Consider the following 23,669-nt stretch of genomic DNA (forward strand, 5'->3'; position numbering starts at 1 on the left):
CTCAGCCCCCCAAAGTGCTGGGATTACAGGTGTGAGCCACCGTGCCCGGCCAACACTTTTTAAACATTGAATTTTTCAAAAGTAATATCTTTCTAGATATGAAATATATAATGCTTTTCAAGCCAGTATTTTTTTTAAGAGGGAAAATCCAAAGTATTGTATATTATTAGCCCATATAACTTGATGTGATAGTTAATCAGTGTATTTGAAGCAGACCAAACTCAAGCTGTGTCTAGCTCTATGAGTCTTTTTACATTTTACTGAATTGGATATTTAGAATTATTTTTTCAAAGCCTCCTTATCAAAAATTATAGTTGGACCCTCAAATTTTTATTTTCATGTATTTCATTTCTCTTCCCTAAATCTTCTCTCCCACCACATTAGCTGCCAGAACTTTATCTGGTCCTCTGGTAACACCCCATGTGTTTTGCATGATTTTTATTACTGCCAGTCTAATTATTGATTTCATCACCCTCTTACCCTTATAAATGGGCATTTTTAATTTGGTTGTTCCAAGGAATATAGCTTATAAAAAAATTAAGTCACTGAATGTTTTAGGATAGTGCTAAGACAGACTTTGTACTTCATGATGGTTAAACATAGATTAATGGAATTGTTCGGACAGCTTGACTTTTTTTTCCTCTTGTCAAGTATTTTGGATTAATTTGAGATAGTACAGACAACATTTTACCCCTGAAGTTTTTTGAACTCTCTGAAAATAGAAGCCATAAATTAGAAGTGCTCCTGGCATTTCCTGTTTGTCACTAGTGGTTATCTTTTAGATAACAGTTAAGTCCTCAATGCCATTGATAGGTTCTTGGAAGCTGTGACCTTAAAATGATTTGCAGGATGTCTTCCAGTAATTGTTTCATACAACGTCATTTTTTTTTTTTTTTTTTTTTTTTTGAGATGGAGTCTCGCTCTTGTTACCCAGGCTGGAGTGCAACGGCGCGATCTCGGCTCACCGCAACCTCTGCCTCCTGGGTTCAGGCAATTCTCCTGCCTCCGCCTCCTGAGTAGCTGGGATTACAGGAACGTGCCACCATGCCCAGCTAATGTTTTGTATTTTTAGTAGAGACGGGGTTTCACCATGTTGACCAGGATGGTCTATGTGTTTCGCTTAAAGTTACAGCTTCCAAAAAGCTATAGAAAATGTTAAATGAGGACTCACTGTATTTGTAATATCTCATTAATTTTCTCTCTTTTTTTTAAGAAACTAAATTCAGATTCCTGCAGAAAGCCAGACGTAAAGTGAGACTAACATTTGTTGGTGAATTTAAGCCTTTCTTAGAGTTTTCTCTCTTTTTAAGACCCAGCCATCTTCAGTATAAGAGCATGCCAAATGTGAATTGATCTGGAATTGTATAATCAGGATGGCTTTGATACTACCCCTCTAGTTGCCTTCCTTGAAGAGGGAGTGAGAAGAAAGGTTGGTTATAGAATTATTGATTTTTTTGTTGTTGTTCCGTGGGAGTTTATTTCATCCATATTCTCTAACATTTAGGGGTCAAGATTGAGGGGCCATGTGATTTGAAATTTCCGTATAGAATGGCATTTCTTCTGGGAGAGGCTGAGCTAAAGTTCTTGTTTTTTGGTTTTGGTGTAGTAAGCAGGGAGGATTTTGATTCTACCTTTAGGAAAGGGAGGTGTTGAAAAATTATGCAGGTGTGTGCTGATATACCTGGCATCTCTCCGCATTGTGATACTGAATTACCAGTCTGGCAGCCAAAAGCGTGTAATATAGTATGTCTACTGAGGCAGGTGGTAAAGGTAGGGTCCTAGTCACTGGAATTCATTTTTTCCCCTTCTCTTTGCAACATATTATTAGTAAAGGAGCTGCATTTACTTGTTTTCCAAAATCCCCTGGAGTTATTTTATTTGAACATGATATTTGGCTTTAAGCAGTTCACCCCTCAGTATTCTGAACTTTCTCCCATCCCTCTCAAAAGAAAACAAAATTTAGGCAAAGCTTTCTTATCCATTTCACCAGGATATTATGTAGAAAGAAAGAGCTTAACTCATTTGTTAGTTTTCAGGAACTTCTATTCCATGTCACTGTAGAAATATTTAGTTAATGTACATGATCAAAACTGTCACATCAGTATACAAGGAAATTTGGTTGAGGACCAGTACAAAATTAGGATCCTCATTCTTGCATATATATATATATATATATATATATATATATATGATCAGAAATGGCCAATAGGCTGAGGCTCTGTGTGTGTGTGTATATAGATAGATAGATAGATAGATAGATAGATAGATAGATAGATATAAATGAAATCAGAATTAGAAGTCAAAAATATTACCAATACTTTGTTTTCCATATTTTTTTTTTTTTGAGACAGAGTCTCACTCTGTTGCTAAGGCTGGAGTGCAATGGTGTGATCTTGGCTCACTGCAACCTCTGCCTCCTGGATTCAAGCAATTCTCCTGCCTCAGCCTCCTGAATAGCTGAGATTACAGGCACACACCACCATGCCTGGCCAATTTTTGTATTTTTAGTAGAGACGGAATTTCACCACGTTGACCATGCTGGTTTCAAATTCCTGACCTCATGATCCGCCTACCTTGGCCTCCCAAAACCTTGGAATTACAGGGGCTGGAAGGCCTGGCCTTCCACATTTTTTATTAAAGAGGTGATTTGTCAATGCAAATCTGGTAACTGGGTTTTCTAAGAGATTTGTACCAGATTATAAAATAATCAAACAGAAGTAACACCATAGGTTGTCTGTTTTTCTCCCTCTGAATGCTTAACTCAAGATTTAGGGGGAATCACATAAGTTGCCAGATATTTCTCAATGATTATAAAAATATTCATAACTTCTTTGGAGAGGTCAATCACTTTCAAAAATTCTTTCAAGTATTTTTTTTTTCTCTTTTTCCCCCTTTATCACAGCATTTTATTTCTGATTTCACTTAGATTTGCATAATTCAAAGAGCCACAATTGCACTGGGGGGGTCTTTCTAAATAGGCAACAAGATTAGTACAACCCACTGTTGACTTATTGAGCCAAGGACCCGATGGAGTAGAGCTGATTCTGAAAGCAGTTAGTGGGCATTTCCTATTGTTTTTATGTTCAAGCTCTCATTGTGAGACTATGGTTATACTTTAGGGAAAACATTTCAACTCTTAGATAGACTTCTTTATTTAACTAAAAAGGATGTAGCCTTATACTCCTGCAAGAATTTGGTGACGATATTTTTTGTTTTTATTAATAAGATGGCCTCTGAGCTTTATACTTGATTGTCTAATCATATAATTTTTCTAATCATGTGTTTATTCACTCAAATTCACTCTGGCACAAATACACCAGTTCTGCTTTGGCCTCATACTATAACTGTTAAAACTGTGTGGTACATGGGGAAGAACACTGGTCTATATGTCAAGATGGCCCCAGTTACTGAGAGTTTTTTTAGCAAATCTTTTCTCCTTTCTGGTGCTTAGATTCCCCATATGCAAATAAATTGAATCAAATGATCTCTAAGTTTGAATTTTTCTGATCTAACTTTTTTTTTCCTTTTCTTCTTTTTTTGTGGGAGAGGATGGGGTCTCACTCTGTCGTCCAGGCTAGAGTGCACTGGTCTGAGGTTGGCTCACTGCAGCCTCAGCCTCCTGCACTCAAGTGATCCTCTGCACCTCAGCCTCCAAGTAACACAGCCACCCCATGTGCCGCCAAGCCTGGCTTTTTTTTTTTTAATTTTGTATAGGCAAGGTCTCATCATATTGCCCAAGCTGGTCTCAAATTCTTGGGTTCAAGCAATCCTCCTGCCTAGACCTCTCAAAACACTGGGTTACAGGCTTAGCCACCGAACCTGGCCCCTAATCTAACATTCTAAGAAAATCTTAGCAAAGGTATCTTAAACTAAAAATACCTTCAAATGGGGTGACTCAATAATAGAAATATAAAACCAAGCCCTTGCTTTAAAATGTCAAGTTGGATTTTTATAGAAATTCTGTAATTAGAATATGATATTGTACTAAACGCATTATCTTCCTAGAACTAAGGAAATCTGAGTTCACTCCATTGCCCAAATTTAGTTGTGCAACCTTTGGAAATCATTTTAGCTGGGATATACTCCTGACCCTCTGTGATATCATAAAATGTATATTTGGACTTTGCCCAGCCTTCTTGACATACAATTCCTAAAATCCTTAGAATTTCCAAAGTGCTTTTTTTTTTTTTTTTTTTTTTTTTTTTTTTTTTTTTTTTTTTTGAGATGGAATCTTGCTCTGTTGCCAGGCTGGAGTGCAGTGGCAAGATCTCGGCTCACAGTAACCTCCTCCTCCAGAGTTCCAGCAATTCTCCTGCCTCAGCCTACCGAGTACCTGGGACTACAGGCACCCATCACTGGCTAATTATTGTATTTTTGGTAGAGATGCGGTTTTACCATGTTGGCCAGGATAGTCTCTATCTCTTGAAGTCACAATCCGCCCACGTCTGAAACTGCTGGGATTACAGAAATAAGCCACTGTTCCCAGCTCGGTGCTGCCATTTTTTTTTTTTTTTTTTTTTTGGTATGCCAATGCTGGCTGATGGATTCAGGATGAGGGTCTGGTCACTGGAAAGACAAAGGCACAATTAGAGGGTCAGCCCCACTCCCCCAGCCTCCAGAAAGGAGAGAGGGGCTGAAGGTGAAGCTGTTCACCAGTGGCCAATGGTTTAATCAATCATGACTAGATAGCCGGGCACGGTGGCTCAAGCTTGTAATCCCAGCACTTTGGGAGGCCGAGGCGGGTGGATCACGAGGTCGAGAGATCGAGACCATCCTGGTCAACATGGTGAAACCCCGTCTCTACTAAAAATACAAAAAATTAGCTGGGCATGGTGGCGTGTGCCTGTAATCCCAGCTACTCAGGAGGCTGAGGCAGGAGAATTGCCTGAACCCAGGAGGCGGAGGTTGCGGTGAGCCGAGACCGCGCCATTGCACTCCAGCCTGGGTAACAAGAGCGAAACTCCGTCTCAAAAAAAAAAAAAAAAAAAAAAAAAATCATGACTAGATAATGAAGCCTTCATAAAACCCCAAGAGGACAAAAGGACAGGTTTCAGCAAGCTTCAAGATAGCAAAATGTCGAGATTTTTGGAGGCTGGAGCCCAGGAAAGGAGGGCATGGAAACTGCACATCTCCCCCATGCCACACCCTCGATATCTTTTCATCTTTATCCTCTGCAACATCCTTTATAATAAACCAGTAAATGTAAGTGTTTCCTTGAGTTCTGTAAGCTGCTCCAACAAGTTAAACTCAAATTGGGGTCACAGGAACCCATATTTGGGTGGTGGGAACCCCAATTTGAAGCTGGTTAGTCGGAAGTTCCAGATGCCTGGATTTGCTGCTGGTTGTGTATAGGGGGCAGTCCTGGGAATTGAGTCCTCCACCTGTGACATATGACACAATCACCAGGTAGATAGTGTCAGAGGTGAATTGGAGAACACCCAGTTCAGTGCCTACAGCTTGGTGAGTGGTGAAAAACTCCCACACATTTGGTCACAGGAGTCTTCTTCTGTGCTGATGATTGCTGCTGTGGTAATGTGAGAGGAGAGGAAAAAAACACAGTTTGAGCATTTTCCCAAAACGTCCTCCAAACTAAATAGATCCCCGTGATTTACCTTCTTTCCTTTTGCTTCTTCTTCAGGACATGCTTCCCAATTATAGAAAAAGAAAAATTTTAATGTCAGTACTTCCTTTAGATCAGCTCCCTTAGTGTAAGGGTTACTGCTGGTTCCCTAATAGCCAGAACAGGGACTGGCATGAGGCAGGTGCCCAATAACTATTAGGTGAATGAAAAACTTTCACCTCCTTAAGTCTCAGTTTTATATCAGAAAATTAGGAGAAGAAGATTTGGAGAAGAGATGTTATAATGTTCTCTCTGGGTTCTAACATCGTCTGTATTCTCTGCCTTCTAAAATCATAGGTCTGCAACAAGTTTGCATGTTGGTGCTATTCATAAAAAATTTATTTGTGAGACATTATAATTTATTTATTAAACATTTTAAGAAATATTGCAAGGCCAGGCATGGTGGCTCATGCCTATAATCCCAGTACTTCGGCAAGCTCAGGTGGATGGATCACACTTGAGGTCAGGAGTTTGTGGCGGGGAATCAAGTAAGACTTCTACAAGCCCAGACTTAGAGGAGGATAACCAGGCATAGAAAGAGTGTGCCTGGCCAGGTGCAGGGGCTCACACCTGTACTCCCAGCACTTTGGGAGGCCGAGGTGGGTGGATCACCTGAGGTCAGGAGTTGGAGACCAGCCTGGCCAATATGGTGAAACCCCATCTCTACTAAAAATACAAAAAATCGCTGTGCACTGGGGCAGGCACCTGTAATTCCAGCTACTCGGGAGGCTGAGGCAGGAGAATCGCTTGAACCTGGGAGGCAGAGATTGTAGTGAGCCGAGATTGCTCCACTGCCCTCCAGCCTGGGCGACAGAGTGAGACTCTGTCTCAAAAATAAATAATAAAATAAAATGTGTTAGCTCCCTTTTGGAGCAGAAAGTGGGCACATTTTTATAAGGTAAGGAGGGAAGCGAACAAGGGCAAGGGGTCCCCCGTGCTAGCTTGCTGCCTTATCTACCCGACAGTTGACTCGGCACCCTCCTGGGCAGATATAAGTTGTGAAAGTGGCCAAACAGGCATACATAAGATGTGCCCTCCTGATGGATGGAAGTCCGGAGGCAATTTGGAAGGTGGAAGTTCTGAGACCACCCCCTGAAGGTGAAAGATCCATGGCAGGTGTGCTCTGGACTATCAACTCTCTAGGATGATCTGTCTTGGAGCACACAGAACTTACCTGCAGGGAGTATCTGGTGAAGGGGAGGTGAAGGGTTATATTTGCGTTTCTGAAGGGCTAAGTAGGAAACAGGGAACAGGGGCAAAGGGGAAAGGAGAAGAGAAAACAATAAAAAATAATAGTAATTCATTCCCTTTTTCTTAGAAAAAATGGGAGTACTCAGTTACGACTACATGAAGGCAGAGGGAGGGAACAGAGAAGGCTGAATTTAAATCGGATTTTTTGACTTCTTGTGCAATAAATCAGTGTCGCCCACAATCGTTGGTCTTGGACACAAGTCTGTTTCCTGCTGCTCTTAAGATCTAAGAACTGAGCCCTCTCCCCCTTCACAACAAAATTGGCCTATTAATTCCAGTGTTCCTTCATGTAATTTTTTTTTTAATTCATTCAGAACTAAAACTATCCTTTCTCTGTTGTTGATGATTCCATTGACTAAGCCAGGTTTCAATTGTCTGCTGAATATCAGGAGCCCTATGCTAAAATTAGCTCATTCATTCTGCTTTGATTTTAGAAAACGGGTAAGCAAATAATTTATCGCTACTATGACCAATAACTACTATGTCAGCACTTATCACTATCTGACAGAGTAGTTACTTGTTTATTCTTGAATTTTAGCATTTTTTAGGGCATAGACTTTGTTTTTGTTTAATGCTGAATTTCCAAAACTAAAACAGAGTGTTGGTAATAGTATATGCTCAATAAAAATAAAATTTATTACCTGGTAGTTAATTGCTCTATCTCTGTAATCCCATAGCACTTTGATATAGTTCTTTTTAACCCAGTGCATTTTACTTGTTGGTGCTGCACTCTGCCTCTAGACTGTGAGCAACTTGAGGATAAGGATTGATTTTTTTCTTTCAATTTATTTTATATTTCAAGTACCATCCTAGGCAGTATGGATACATAAAATTCTGCACTCTAGGGTTTTAAAATCTTACTGCTCTCTGTTCCCAGTATAGAATAAGGACCTAGCGTTGTATAATATGTGCTCAGTAAGAGTTTGCTATATAAGTATTAAATGTTGTATGAATGAGAAGAGCTAGCTCTCATTTGTGGTTTATGACGGCAACTGACTAGCAGCTTTTACTGTAGTCTCTCCCAAGTTTTTGTTAAAATATTAATATTATAAATTCCATAACAATTGAACTAAATTGGACATTCAAGCCATTATCAGAATTTTGTAATAATTTTATGCCTTGAAAGCCTGATAGAATACAACTGAAAAATGTCCAAGTGAAATGAAAGCTGAAAACACTAGCTCTTGCTATATCTTGCTACGTTCATGGAAAACTGAAAAAGCAAAAAAGGGCTTATATTAAAAACAAAACCCTATCTATAGGGGAACATTATTTTAAATACTGAAGAAAATCATCTTAGGAACTGGAAGACATATTGAGAAGATCAGTGCAAATTAATAAAGTAACGCCATGAAGTTGGGAAAATGTAACAAACCTAGAATGGCAGGCTGAGACGAAAGCAGGACTAGTAAAAAGGGATGCAGTTCCTGAGGCCGGGCGCGGTGGCTGACGCCTGTAATCCCAGTACTTTGGGAAGCTGAGGCAGGTGGATGAGGCCAGGAGATCTAGACTATCCTGGCCAACAGGGTGAAACCCCGTCTCTACTAAAAATAAAAAAATTAGCTGGCTGTGGTGGTACACATCTGTCATCCCAGCTACTCAGGAGGCTGAGGCAAGACAATTGTTTGAATATGGGAGGCAGAGGTTGCAGTGAGCTGAGATGACACCCCTGCATTCCAGCCTGGGCGAAAGAGCAGATGAAGCAGGAGAGACATTTGAAACGTAGCTGCAGAAGTAAAAGCATTCTTTGTAGCAGAATAGAGCAGAATTAACTGTAAAAAATGATAACATACTGAAAGCGAACTTAAGAAGCTTTCCTAACATGCAAACAACAGGAAAAACTGCATAAAATGTATGATAGATAGAAAGTGGAGATCCTAAAGTAAAACTTACACATCTCTGGAAATTTATAGAAGCAGAAGGAATAAAAATACAATTGAAAAAAAAAAGTTTATTGAGTTCAAGCATGAAAGTTAAAAGGACCCACCAATTTCCAAGTAACTTGAATTTTAAAAACACATTTAGAGGCATTGTCACTTTATTTTTATTTATTTATTTATTTATTTATTTATTTATTTATTTATTTATTGAGACATAGTCACTCTGTTGCCCAGGCTGGAGTGTACTGGTGCATTCTCGGCTTACTGCAACCTCTGCCTCCTGGGTTCAAGCAGTTCTCCTGCCTCAGCCTCCAGAGTAGCTGGGACTACCAGTATCCGCCACCATGCCCATCTAATTTTTGTATTTATAGTAGAGACGGGGTTTCACCATTGGTCAGACTGGTCTCGAACTCCTGACCTTATGATCTGCCTGCATTGGCCTCCCAAAGTGCTGGGTTTACAGGTGTGAGCCACCGCACCTAGCTAGACACTTTATTTTTTAAAGAAAACAAAGAAAGAAACAAAATCCTATAAGACACTAGGGAGAAATAAGCAGCTTACTTAATTTAAAGAAATAATATTCAGATTGGCCTTGAACTTTTCTATAACACTAAAATGTGCATTGACTCAATTATTCTATTTGAAGAGATCTATCTAAAACCAACCTATATACTAAACTATGTTATATGGCATTTTTAACTGGAGTAAAATTTATACTATAAATATATTAAATGATACTAAAAGGTATGATTAAATATATAATGGTATATCCCTTTTAAATACTGTAACAGCAACCACTTGAGATCATGCTTTTAAATTAGGACATGCTCATGATATATTAAATTATAAAAAAAATACCATTCTTTGTATTATATGCCCCTAGTTTGTATAAGGATATACATGTGTTTGTGTGTGTGTATGCACATAAAACAGTCCGTAATATTAATAATGGCATGTATCTCTTGAATAAGCAAGAAATCATTTTTTTCCAGAATTCTGTGTGCACATGGTTTGACAATGATGAAACATCAATAAAAGGCAGATTGTAGGAAAGGAGGAGTTGGAAAAAGTTGATGAAAAATTTAAATTTTCTGTAACTGCTTCTCGTAGTGACAATGCTATGGGGCAAGATACTTTTTATCTTCACATAGAAGGTTTGAAATCTTTGCCATCCACCCAAAGAGCTGCCAGAAATTTAATACAATGGTCTGGCATCATCAAAAAAGTTCTTAGCTATAGAAGATATTTTTTTAAGTAGGATAAACCTATGTAGAGAAATATAGGTAACCCTGGGGAAAGCAATTTAAAAATCTGTTTAGAATGGTAAAGAAATGTATAAAGGAGAAAATAAATTTAAGCTGAAATGGAACCTGTGAAACAAGCAGAAGACCTAGAGAATTATTCTTCTTAGGAATATAAGTGTTGTCCTTTGATATATTGGTTCTGAGGACTGATAAAATATTTTAAAAAAATGCTTCACATATTACCCAGTATTAAGAATTAGACATATCAAATTTTTATGGATATAGCTAGAAGTACTTAGAAGAAACTTGGTAGAGTTAAATGCTTATATTAGAAAAAAACATGAAATTCTTAAAAAAAAAAAAAAGATGTGATTCTAGTTCAAAATAAATAGCAAACTCAACCCTGGTTTAATTCTTGCAGTCACATAAAAATAAAAATTAAAGGCATGCAGATTTGAAAAGAAGTACAACTGTCTCTGTTCACAGCTGACATGATCATCGCGTGGAAGATCATAAGGAACACATCTACAAAACACTACAAGAACTAAATAGCAAGGTCACTGGATATGTGGTCAATATACACAAGTTAGTAATGTATAAAAACATAACCTAGTATAAAACATATTAGAAACAAAAAGAAATTTTAATGTTTAAAAGTAGCATTTATGACAGTTATTTAAAAATACTGAAGGATAAATCTAACAAAATATGTACAGTATTGATACACTGAAAACGATAAGACATTTCTGAGTAAAATTACTCTGTTTAAATAGAGAGAGATCATAGTTCAAAAGACACCACATTGCTAAAGTATCAGTTCTTCCCTAAAGGACCTTACATATTTAACACGATTTCATGCAAAATCTTACCAGGCGTTTTTAGAGAAATAGCAAACTGCATGTAAATTTTGTGTGGAAAAATTGAAGGATATAAAATAGCCAAAGCAATTTTTAAAAAGAACAAAATTGAAAGACAGAGTACCTGATTTCAAGACTTACTATAAAGCAGATTAACCCAGACAATTTGACATTGACAGATGGATAGACAAATAGATCAACAGGAAAGAAGAAAGTATCCAGATATAGACCTCAACACATCTGACCAATTGATTTTCAAAAAAGAGTCTAAGGCAGTTCAACAAGGGAAAATATGCAGGTGATCTTTTCAACAAATGGTGCTAGAACAATTGGATATCTGTTAAAAAAAAAAATAATCTTAACCCCTAACTTACACCATATACAACAGTTGACTGAAAATAGATATAGTTCTAAATGTAAGAGCTAAGAGTATGAATAAATCTACTTGAAGGAAATATAGAAAATCCTCCTAAAGTTAGATTAGGCCAAGATTTCTTAGGACATAAAAAGCAAGAGCTTTAAAGGGAAAATATTGATAATTCCTCAAAATTAACTATTTTGGAAAAGCAGGAAGAAAGCCAAGCTACAGGCTGGGAGAAAATGTACTTTTAAATGTATATCTGATAAAAGACACTTGTAGCCAAAATAAATAAGGGACCCCTAAGAACAAAAGCAACCCAATTAACAAATTACCCCAAATCACCAAAATAACCCAATTAAAAATGGGCAAAAGATCCAAATGGATATTTCTCAAAATAAGATATATAAATGGACAGTAGGTATATGAAAAATGCCCTATATCACTAGTCATCAGGGAAATGCAAATCAAACTACAATAAAATACTACTTCAGTTAGGATGGCTATTAACAAAAAGACAAGATAACTGTTAATGAGGATGTAGAGAGAAGAGAAGCTTTACATACTTTCAGGGGAAATGTAAATTAGTACAGCCATTATGGAAAACAATATAGAAGTTCCTTGAAAATTTAAAAATATAACTACCATATGATCCAGCAATCTCATTACTAGGTATATATCCAAATACAAGGGGAATAAAATCAGTGTATCAAAGGGATATCTTCACGCCTGTATTTATTACAGCACTATTTGCAATAGCCAAAATATGGAATCAGTCTAAGTTTCCATCAAAGGATAAATGGATAAGAAAATGTTGTGTATATGCACCAAAGGATAGTATTCGGTCATAATAACATAATGAAATCCTAAGGCTGGGCATAGTGGCTTATGCCTGTAATCCCAGTACTTCTGGAGGCTGAGGCAGGAGGATTACTTAAACCTAAGAGTTTGAGACCAGCTTGGGCAACATAGTGAGACTCCATCTCTACAAAAACCATACACAAAAATTAGTAGGGCATAGTGGTGCGCACCTGTGGTCCTAGCTACTCAGGAGGCTGAAACGGGAGAATTGCTTGAGTCTCGGAGGTCAAGGCTACAGTGAGCCGGATGGCACCGCCATACTCCTATCTGGGTGACAGAACAAGAACCTATCTCATAAAATAAAAAAAGAAATCCTGAGTCTGTCATTTGCAACAATATGGATAAATTTGAGGACATTATGTTAGGTGAAATAAGCCAGGCAGAGAAAGACTTAAACCACATGACCTCACTCAAATGGAATCTAAAACTGCTGATCTTGTAGAAATTGAGAGTAGAATAGAGGTTACCAGAGGATGAGAAGGGGAGGCAGGGTGAGGGGAAATAAGGAAAGATGGGTCAATGAATAAAATATTACAGTTAGACAGAAGGAATAAGTTCTGTTCTAGCGCATAACAGGTGACTATTGTTAACAGTAACGTATTGTATATTTCAAAATAGCTAGAAGAGAGGATTTTGAATGTTCTTACTACAAAGAAATGACAAATATTTAATGATGGATATACTATATACCCTAATTTGATCATTATACAATATAGACATGTGTCAAAACATCACATTTTACCCATAAATATGTGCAATTATTATGTGTTAATGATAAATAAAATAAAACCTAAAAAGGGAAATTTCTATATTACAACAGGGGGAAAACACAGTCCATATTATAATTTTTTTAACTTACAAGGTACAAAATATTTAAACAGAAACTTCAAAAAATATGAAGTAATTGTATAGAATTATGTAACATGTAAGTTTGTTTTTATATGTAAATATGAATCAAATAAGTACATGACAAGATGTTCAACATTGTTAATCATTAGAGAAATGTTAATTTAAACCACAATGAGATCTACTGCATACATACCAGAGTGACATCAATTGAAAAAAACCACTGACAATACCAAATGTTGACAAGGATATGAAGTCCTCGTCTATTGCAAGTGGCAATGTTAAATGGCACAACCTCTTTGTAAAACCATGTGGCAGTTTCTTAGTAAGCACACACTTACCCGCCATCATATTCCTAGGTATTTAAGAAAACGGGAAATGTACAGCCTTACAAAAATTTGTACATGAAGGTTCATAAAAGTTTTATGGCCGGGCGCGGTGGCTCAAGCCTGTAATCCCAGCACTTTGGGAGGCCGAGGCAGGTGGATCACGAGGTCGATAGATCGAGACCATCCTGGTCAACAAGGTGAAACCCCGTCTCTACTAAAAATACAAAAAATCAGCTGGGCATGGTGGCGCGTGCCTATAATTCCAGCTACTCGGGAGGCTGAGGCAGGAGAATTGCCTGAACCCAGGAGGCGGAGGTTGCGGTGAGCCGAGATCGCGCCATTGCACTCCAGCCTGGGTAACAAGAGCAAGACTCTGTCTCCAAAAAAAAAAAAAAAAAAAAAAAAAAAAAGTTTTATACACAGTAGAAAAAAATTGAAATAATTGGTGAGTTGATAATAATGAAATCTATTTAAAAATACAATGGAATGCTGATACATGCAAAAACCATAAATATCAAAAGCATTATCATGTAAGATTATATATTATATTTTTTCATTTATATAAAATTCTGGAAAGGTAAAATTAGTGAAAAGTAACTGGTACGTGATTGCTTAGGGCCAGGAGCTGGGGAGGGGCCTAACTGCAAAGAAGAAAAAGATGATTGGAACGGGGATGGAAATATTCTATATCTTGTTGTAGTAGTTACACAATGGTGTTCCTTTGTCAAGCCATCAGCTTTTGCACTTAAAAATTGGTATACTTTGCAGAAAAGTATACCACCACATGAAACAAAACAAAACCCCCATCCAAGAAGAAAAAATTCGGCCTTAGAATAAAAAGAATCTCAGGTCAATGTTAAGGAGCCATTTAGAGGTGAATTTTTAAAATTCCACAGAGGAAGAAAGATAGTAAAATAGAGTATGTGTGTTCAAATTTACAATTTCTGCTGACTTGAATCATCAGGGTATTTTAAAGTCTTGGTAAAAATCAGATTCGTATGTTCCAGTCTTGCAGAAGTCTGGAAAATTGGAGATGATAGCGCTATTTCATAAGAAATAGAGAAGTGAGCAAGTCTAAGGAATTGTTAATACATGTAGACCAGGGAGACTGAACTTAGTACTGGGGGAAAAAAAATAAATGTCATCATGGAACAGATTTGCAAACAAGTAAACAGAACAGCAGAGACCTGGCTTTGGAAAAAGAAATAAAGCAGTTGTGCCAGACCACTTCAGCACACAGGTAGTTGAACCAAAAGCAGTAAACATAATTCATCTTGGCTGTGGTCAGATATTTTGATTTAGTCAAATATGAAACCCTTACCACTACAATTGGAAAATGTGGTTTGCAGTACCAGATACAGTACTAGCTGAAAAGTGCTATCTCAGTTGTCCTGGCATGATGTGGAGAACAGAGGAAAAACAGAAGTGTACCATGCTGGGAATATCATCTTTTTCGTTGTTGTTGCTTTTAATGATTTTAGGTTTCAGATTCAGTGGATACATGTGTAGTATTGTTACATGAATATATTGTATAATGATGAGGTTTGGGGTTCTACTGTGCCTGTCACCCAAACAGTGAATATTGTACCAAATGGGTATATTTTAACCCTCATCCCTCCTATGTTCCTTATTTTTGGAGTCTGCAGCATCCATTATTTTCATCTTTATGTCCATGTGTATCTTTCTTGGTTATCTTTGTATTTTTATTAGAGACTAGAGTTCTCCGTGTTGGCCAGGCATGTTGTAAGCTCCTGCCTGACCTCAAGTGATCTGCCTGCCTCGGCCTCCCGAAGTACTGGGATTACAGACATGAGCCTCTGTGCCTGACCACATGTGTATTCGATACTTACCTCCCACATTTAAGTACACAGAGAATTTGATTTTCTTTTTCTGAGTTGTTTCACCTAGGATAATGGCATTCAACTCAATCCATGTTGCTGAAAAGGACATGGTTTCAAGGAATAACATTTTGAATTTTGGGTGTGTTTGAAGCATGAAAAAGTTCCTATGGGTTGAACATGGGGTAAGAAATGTGTGTGGGTGGGGGTGGAGGGGTAGGGAAAATTAGAGATAGATAGGACCGTAATACAGAGGACCTCATAAAGTCCTTAAGAAACCATGTTAAAGAGTAGGACTTTATCCCTGAATTCCCAGATCCAGCTGGTAAGAGTGTCCACATTGTTTTCCACCTAGCCCAAAGTCTTTTCAACTCTTGTCACTTGCTGCCTCTCCCTACAATCAAATGAGCAAACAATATACTGAGAAATTAATGAAACCGTGTTACGTAGACTACTTTTGAGCTCCATCATAAGTTTTGGAGAAGAGTATAAACATTGTAAGTTGATTCAGTAAAGAACCACAATGTTGGAAACTGGAAAAAGGTAAAAATTTGCATGAACTAGTTAAGAGAATAGAGAGATAAGAAATTGTCATGATGAAAAAAAAAAGAGAGAGAGAGAGAGAGAGAGAGAAATTGTCATGACAAGACTAAGATAGACTCATATACCAGTTACTAAGCAAGTACCATTCTGTACATTTATTTTCTTGTTTATAAAATAGAGATACTAATTCAAGTCAATTATCTGTTATCTGCAATTCTGAAATTCCAAGAACTCTGGAAATCAGAAGTTGATTCCGTTTTATTTTGATTGCCTAAGTTTGTGGTACACTCATTTGGTGGTGTAACCCAGGTTTCACACTCATTTGTCAGTGTGAATATTTATGAATTCTGCAGAAATAATGTTTGATCTTAGGGTGCTACGCTAAATTCTGCTGGATACACTTATATGTTATACAAACTTTGCTCTTTTTTTAAAATCTAAACAATTCTGGACTCTGAAACATCTAGCCCTAGAGGTTTTAGATAACAGATAGTATGTTTGTAATACCTTCCTCTTAGGGTTGTATGAGGATAAAATTTCTTAAAACAGAATGAAGTAAATGATGAAGATATTATTATTTATCATTAATTAAGCTTAAAAATTAGATTCCCACCCCCATCCTTGAGAATGAACAAGAATTAGCACTTGATGATCTTTAACCTTCTTCTTAATGCTTTCTTGCTTTACTCGGTCAAGCTTGATTTATAGTATATCAGTTATTAAAATGAAATGTTTCTCTTCAGAAGCTGTTCCAATATGAACACTCAACCTTCATTTCTGCAATCTTTACATACTTGGAAGATACCTTATTTGTCTTCAGGTATTAGTTGACAGACGTATTTTTCAGTCACATTTCCTAAGGGTCATCTTATGAAATTCATGGTTAGATTATGCGTTATATACCTCCTAATGAAAATACAAATGGATATGCTTATTTTCTTCAAGTTCTCAATAAAAGTGAGTTCTTAATATTATCATGAAACAATTTCTGTGTAAGTCGTTAGTTAAAAGCACAAGGGCAAAAATACCCGTCTAGATTTCATTCAGTGTTTCCCAAGTAGAATTTTATTTCTGTGGTTGAATTTTGGCATGTTTCCTGTTTCTTCAAGCTATGTAAATCCCTTTCGCTGTGTTTAATCCATGGCCTCCGGGCATGGAGGGCTGATTCTGCAATACTTTTCTAGCATTGGGAAACGTTTAACTAAAAATTTCATATGCTGGAATACTTGGAAGAAAAGCAAAGGTCATTTAAATAAATTCTATATTTTCAAATGAAGAAATAAAGCAACATTTTCAGTGTGTGAGTTTTGGCAAGACACTTGCCATTAGAGATAGTTAGGGTGGCACATATCATTAATGAATCCAATTGTCACTCTTGCTCTGCTCCCCCCGTCTTTCCTCTGGGAGGATGGTGGGGCCAACTTATAATTGCAACGTGTGTGTGTGTGTGTGTGTTTATCCTTTGTTTGGATACCATGTTACTAGGTGCCCCACTCTTGGCCAGCAATTCCAGTGCCTGGGTGGTTTGCCTGAGCAAAGTGCCTCAGTGGGTAGGAATGAAGGGATAGGGCATTGACCTAGAGAACGGGAGTGATAAGGGTTACTGTATTGTAAGGATTATCATGAAGGTTCTCTTCTGCTTCAGAAGTGGTGGGAGGAAGCAACACAGGATAGGATCTCTATTTGGTTCTAGGTCTCGGGCTTTTTCCACCCTGTTTTTGCCAACTCAACAACCAACTAATCATCATTGAACTTCCTCTCCCTGGGGAAGGAAAAGTTTCACTCACTTGATGTCCTGGACTACTGGTGTCTTTATTCCACAGTGCTTCCTTCTTTTTAATTTTCTTGCTTTTTTATTTTTTAAATGGTGTAAGGAGACTGACTACATGACCCCTTTCAGCTCTTGCATTCTCCTATGCTGTGACATTAAAAGAAAAATGCAGTCGTTCAGGGGAGTTTTTGTTTTGCAGTTTTCAAGAGGGCTGACCTCAAGTGAAATCTCTTCACTCTCTAAAAGATATTCCATCTTTAAAAAATTTCCATGAACCCTAATTCCTATGAGTCTCTCTAAAGTATATTAAAGACTGGATTAATTATGATCTAGGCAGAAATCTCTCTTAATGGTTTGTTGTTTAATATCGCTCAGCACATGACAGCACTCTTCTCTGACTTAGTTTCTGGTAATCTATGAAGCTACTCATGGTATTACTCATTTAAACCTCTCTGAGCCTCAGCTTCTTCATCCTAAAGGAAAACAACAGGAAATAATGGCATAAGTAAGTTTTGATAAACATAAAACCTTTTGTAAACATAGGGTTTTATTAAGGAGAGCGAAAATTATTACTTTCATTAATGAATATAACTTCCTCTAATAAGATTGACATATGTCAATCACATCTATAGTGGTCAGTAGTAAACATGAGGCATGCAGCTATGAAAAGTGGACAGATGATTGTTGTTCTGATTTGGAATGTAACAGTATCTCCTGTTGGTTCTCTCCTTCCTTTCTCTACCGGCCCCAACTCTAAGCAGTATTCCACTGAACTGAAGAAATTGTACTGCCAAATTGCAAAGACATGCCCCATCCAGATCAAGGTGATGACCCCACCTCCTCAGGGAGCTGTCATCCGCGCCATGCCCGTCTACAAAAAGGCTGAGCATGTCACTGAGGTGGTAAAGCGCTGCCCCAACCATGAGCTGAGCCGTGAATTCAATGAGGGTAAGCAGTATTTGAATCTCTAACTGTTCAAGTAACCTCCCTGAAGGTCAAGATTCTGTGGGTGTTTTTGTTTGAGACCCACCTGGTTTAGACTTCCGCACTCTGACGGCGTATCAGTCTGCCTTTTTTTCTTCTTTTAGCTAGCAGAGTATCTAAGAATAATGATGAATAAATTCGTGGCTTTCATAGTGGTTGAATTATTTACTTTAATATTAGTAATTACTGGATGGCCTGGGCTACCAGTCCATTACTCCCTAATGCTTCCTTCTTTTTATTCTTCTTGCCTTTTTTTTTTTTTTTAAGTAAGAGGGTATAAGGAGACTGACTACATAGTAGCTATTCTGCTTGGCCCAGGCTATAGTATGTTCAGATTTAGTGTTTTCCCAGAAAGATTCTCAAGTCTAGACCAGTTGAGAGCTGGAAGGGTAAAAGAAAGGAGCATCAAAAGACAGAAATAAAGAAAGAAAGAAAGAAAAAAAAAAAAAAAACAGAAGAAAAAAGCGGGAAAGAAGAAAAAGAAGATAAGAAGGCAAGTAATGTGTAAGAGGAATAAATAGAAGGTCTAGAGCATACTGGAGGCAGTCATATAAAGGACTGGGAGTCGGGGGATGAGGTATCTTGAAGGCCACCTTTAGGCTCTATAACCATGAATAAGTCATGCCTAATCTTCTGAGTCTCAGATCCTACAACAATTTAGCAGAAAAGGTCAGTATTTCCAAGAGTTCCCTTAGATCTGATATTATAGTTCCATAAAGGGAGGCTAAATAGAGTGTTAAAAAGTGGAAAAGAATAAAGCATATGGAATCCTCAAAGAGTATTGAGGGTGCCGAAGATGTTGGGGGTTAGGATACTTTATGGAAAAAAAAATTAAAATACAAAGATTGGTAATATAGAGAATATAACAGATTGTAGAGAAAATAATGAAAGAAAAAAGAGACTGGATTGGAATTTAAAAGGAGAAAATAACGTCACAGTACTCCTTAACACAACTGTGTTTCACACTTTAGTTTTGAGTCCGTGCCAGCATGACCTCATTATCCATACCTTTGTGTCTTGCTCTTCACTTAACTATCTGCCGTAAAGAATACTACCTTATAGATAGACTTCATTATTAGCTTTCATCACTTGGTTTGCCATCAAGATGACATACTATTTTTAAGTGTTTTCTCACTTTTTAAAATAATAATTGCTTTCAGTTTTAACCATAATAGATAATGCAGAAGAGGACATTTTGATACACTTAGCCTTTTACCTTTATTGAATGATTTTTGTAGACTGGGACTATATGACCTAACAACTGTTAAGAACAGCTTTACAGGTCTCAATTCTTGGAGCATCTTCTTTCTTCTGGAGCTCTGCTAAATATCACAATTTTACAAAACTTTGCCTAGTTTCTTTTTTAAAATTACATTCCTTTTCTTATACCCAACTTGGGACTCCTTCAGCACACAAAAGGCAGAACGTTTCTTATCTTTATAATCAATACAAGGTCTAAAAGTGGAGAAGGAGGAAAGAAGAAAAAGTGGAAGTCACGTCCTTGCCATCTGCTGCTTCTCAGTATATTTGCTGGTCAGACTTTTGGGCAGCATTTTCTCAGTGAAACTGATTTTTTAAAAATTAATTTGCTGCTTTCCCTTTCATTTTCCAGGAAGCTGGCAAAATTTCCTCCATGGATGAGATCACAGATGTAGTTATAGATTCCTATAAAAGCTTGAATCATTAACCTTAAACTCCAAATTATAGGACTGTTCCCTTAAATATAGATGAGGATTCCAGCCCTTTCCGTTGCTATAAAGGTTAAGAAACCTTCATGTATTCGGTATCTGGCTACGAGATCTGCTCCTTTGTTCAAGGATGCACATTTTCTTTATTACAGAGATCATTTCTTTTGCCACCAACATCCTGTTCATGCGATTTCATTTTGTTTTCTTTATTTTAGGGTAAGGAACTAACTCTTCTAACGTTTTCTGCTCTTCAGGACAGATTGCCCCTCCTAGTCATTTGATTCGAGTAGAGGGGAACAGCCATGCCCAGTATGTAGAAGACCCCATCACAGGAAGACAGAGTGTGCTGGTACCTTACGAACCACCCCAGGTAAAAAAACAAAACAAAACAAAACAAAAAACCAAACCAAAGAACAGCACTCTATGGAGTGAGCAGACTTGAGAGAACATGTGTTTCAGCAACAGGGATGTTTCTAGCATCTATCACTGTCTTAGTCCTTGTCATCAAATACGTAACATTTTTGTATTTTTTTTTCTACCTATTCTCCACATGCTTTCCCTTCAGAATGCCTAAATATGCACTGAATTAACTTGGTAACATGGCTCTGTGCCTGTATTCTCATTTAAGGGCCAGTAACAATTGAACTGGCAATTGGGTTTATACATGGCATCGTTGTATCCAACTGGCAATTAGACTGGTAGTGGATGTACAATAGTAGTGGGTGCAAGTGTTACCAGAAGTGGGAGAGCCTAAGAGGGATTTCTTAGCTGAAGTTTGAATGAACAGATGATAGATTTGTAAATCTGTTGTGTGAGGCCAGTACGTTAGAGTAACAGAACCCAACTTCTTTGGTTTGCTGGTTTGCTGTGTAGACCTTCAGCATGCAACCATCCCTCTCTAGGCTTCAGTTGCATTTCCCATAAGTGTGTACTTTGGACTAGATTATTTTTAATTCTGAGAACCTTTTGAGCGCTCAGATATTATTAATGGAAGTGTATATTCAAATCTATATTGTACTTTTTTATCCACATAGGTAAGATACTCTTGGAGTATTGCTACTATTTTAGCAATTATTTCCAGCTTTCACTTTTCAGTGATATTCATGAAGGTGGTATAGCCTATTTGAACTACATGATGTGGATCAACTTGCAAATGAACAGAAGTAATGATCACAAAATCTGTTAAAGCCTGTCTCACCTCATGTAGTTAGTGTTCAGTGTTGCAAACATTAGCTTTAAGCTTCCCTGGAGGCAAGATGAAGAAAAATCTGCAACAGGGTTCAGAGTTTGCCCTTTTTGGTGGAAGCATATCATTTTATCAGAAGTGGAATTGCTTAAATAGAGGGAAGAACTGAGAGGGAACAAGATCAGTTCAAACCGTCATTGACACAGATTATTTTCCCCTTGTTTTCAGGTTGGCACTGAATTCACGACAGTCTTGTACAATTTCATGTGTAACAGCAGCTGTGTTGGAGGGATGAACCGCCGTCCAATTTTAATCATTGTTACTCTGGAAACCAGAGAGTAAGTGGCATATGTAGAGTTGTCGTTCTACAAAAAATCATGAGCAGAGGGCAAAGTGAAATTGTGTCTGCTTTACCGTTAACTGCATGCACAGCGGAGAGCTACTCTTGATTTTTGTTCTTGGTGCTTTAAATCCATGCTGCAGTTACATAAAAGATCTAAGAAAGTGGACACAAAAGAGGGTGGGTAAAGTTAGAGGGGGAAAAAAAAAAAAAAAGCTAGGAAGGTGTGCAAGTCACTTCATACCTGAATTCTTGACATTTGACTGAAATTGTTCCTGATTAGACAGTGGTCCTCAAGGCATGACAGTTTCTTTAAGCCTGCGCTGCCTTAGGGGATTTTATCCTAAGACATCTACTGGCTTAACTCAGGTTTCCTTCAAAATATGTAGCTAAATACAACTGTTCAGCGAATAGCTTGGAGGTTCTTTGGAGAACAAATGGAATGTTATTCACTAATATTGCTTGTGGGATGTGAGCACTTTTGTGTTCTGCCAAATGCTTTTGGGTCCATTCTCAAAGGCACCATGGCTAAGCTGGTAGTATCTTGGTGACAGCCCATGTGGGAAACGGAAGTGGGAGATCTCCAGGGGACTTTCCAATGCTTTGAATTTAACTCTTCCTTCCCCTTTGTTCTAATTCCTAGTGGGCAGGTCCTGGGCCGACGCTGCTTTGAGGCCCGGATCTGTGCTTGCCCAGGAAGAGACAGGAAGGCAGATGAAGATAGCATCAGAAAGCAGCAAGTTTCGGACAGTACAAAGAACGGTGATGGTACGAAGCGCCGTAAGTAGATGTAGTAGCCACATGGGGTAGAGTTGAGTCTTCTCCAGATGTTGGAGAATGGGGTGATTTGGAGAAGCTGCACGATAAGACTTGTGACCTTCAGCAGCAAGAGGTATTTCAGCCCTCAGAGCCTGTGAGAATAGGTATAGCATTGAGATGGACTCCAGGCGGTATTACAACTTTACAAAAGCAAGTAGTCATTGTGAGGATTTCTTAGTCCAGGGATTCTCAGAATGTGATTTCCAACCAGTAGCGGAAGCATCATTTATTCACAGACATACACCAGCAAGACATGGGGTTTCCTTCAAGATTACTTAAGCCAAAGGCCATTTCCTAGCATACTGAATTTCTTTATTTTATGTATTCTTCCCCACCATCCTTCCACCTCCTCATTGCTAGGATCACAACCAATATAAAAACAATTGTCACCAATTAAGTGGAAGCTTAGGACTAGAGCCTCTAATCTTACAGGTGTTGCTGGCAATACTGTCCATTTAATATGTATTATGAAATCTGATTAATATTAATATTTAATTATTAAATTTAATGTGCATTATTGCTTTAGAAATGTTCTCAGGATGACACTTGCATTTTTCCTCCACCAGCGTTTCGTCAGAACACACATGGTATCCAGATGACATCCATCAAGAAACGAAGGTCCCCAGATGATGAACTGTTATATTTACCGGTAGGTCTCCCTTGGGTGTTCATGGTTGCTTCATTTTAACCTTCTCTGAAAGAGCTTTTACAGTAGGAACATCTTCTAGTTATCTGTGACAATGGAAGAGAAGGTGTCCTAGTCAGTTGAAGCTGCTTCAACAAACTACCATAGACTAGATGGCTTATAAACAACAGAAGTTTTTTTTCTCACCATTCTAGAGTCTGGAAGTCTGAGATCAAGGTGACATTCTAGTTGGATTCTGGTGAGAGCTCTCTTCTGAGTTGCAAACTGCCATTTTCTCCCCATATTTTCATATAGTGAAAAAGGCTAGAGAGTTCTCTAGGGTGTTTTTAATTTTTTTCATAAGGGCACAAATACCAAGTATGAAGGCTCCACCCTCATGCCCTAAATTACTTCCAAAGGACTCACCTTCTAATGTATCACAGTGGGGTTAAAATTTTAACAAACCTTCAGTCCATAACGGAGAAGGGGGAAGGGAGTTGAGGGCTGGTGAAATACAGGAGAGAAAATATGTGTTTTTTTAAATTAGGAAACTCTTCTTTCTCTGTACACTTTCGGACTATATGAATAGCATGAACTTCTCTGCTTATCTACCCACCCAATTAAAGCTA

The 23,669-nt window shown here is 37.9% G+C and overlaps 1 protein-coding gene across 8 annotated transcripts in view; it reads left to right on the top strand.

Moving 5' to 3' along the window:
- Positions 1–23,669, top strand: part of TP63 (tumor protein p63) — a 271,334-nt gene that overhangs the window by 220,211 nt on the left and 27,454 nt on the right. For 6 of the 8 annotated variants that reach the window (XM_010337716.3, XM_010337717.3, XM_074404698.1 and 3 more), the window contains 5 exons: positions 18,160–18,346; positions 20,325–20,440; positions 21,485–21,594; positions 22,240–22,376; positions 22,982–23,064. In XM_010337716.3, coding sequence (XP_010336018.2) covers positions 18,160–18,346; positions 20,325–20,440; positions 21,485–21,594; positions 22,240–22,376; positions 22,982–23,064 — 633 coding nt within the window. The remainder of the gene's footprint in view (positions 1–18,159; positions 18,347–20,324; positions 20,441–21,484; positions 21,595–22,239; positions 22,377–22,981; positions 23,065–23,669) is intronic. The other 2 variants (XM_039478920.2, XM_039478921.2) reach the window with 1 other exon arrangement.

The sequence above is a fragment of the Saimiri boliviensis genome, chromosome 8 (assembly GCF_048565385.1).
Source record: "Saimiri boliviensis isolate mSaiBol1 chromosome 8, mSaiBol1.pri, whole genome shotgun sequence".
In the NCBI taxonomy this organism is placed as follows: Eukaryota; Metazoa; Chordata; class Mammalia; order Primates; family Cebidae; genus Saimiri; species Saimiri boliviensis.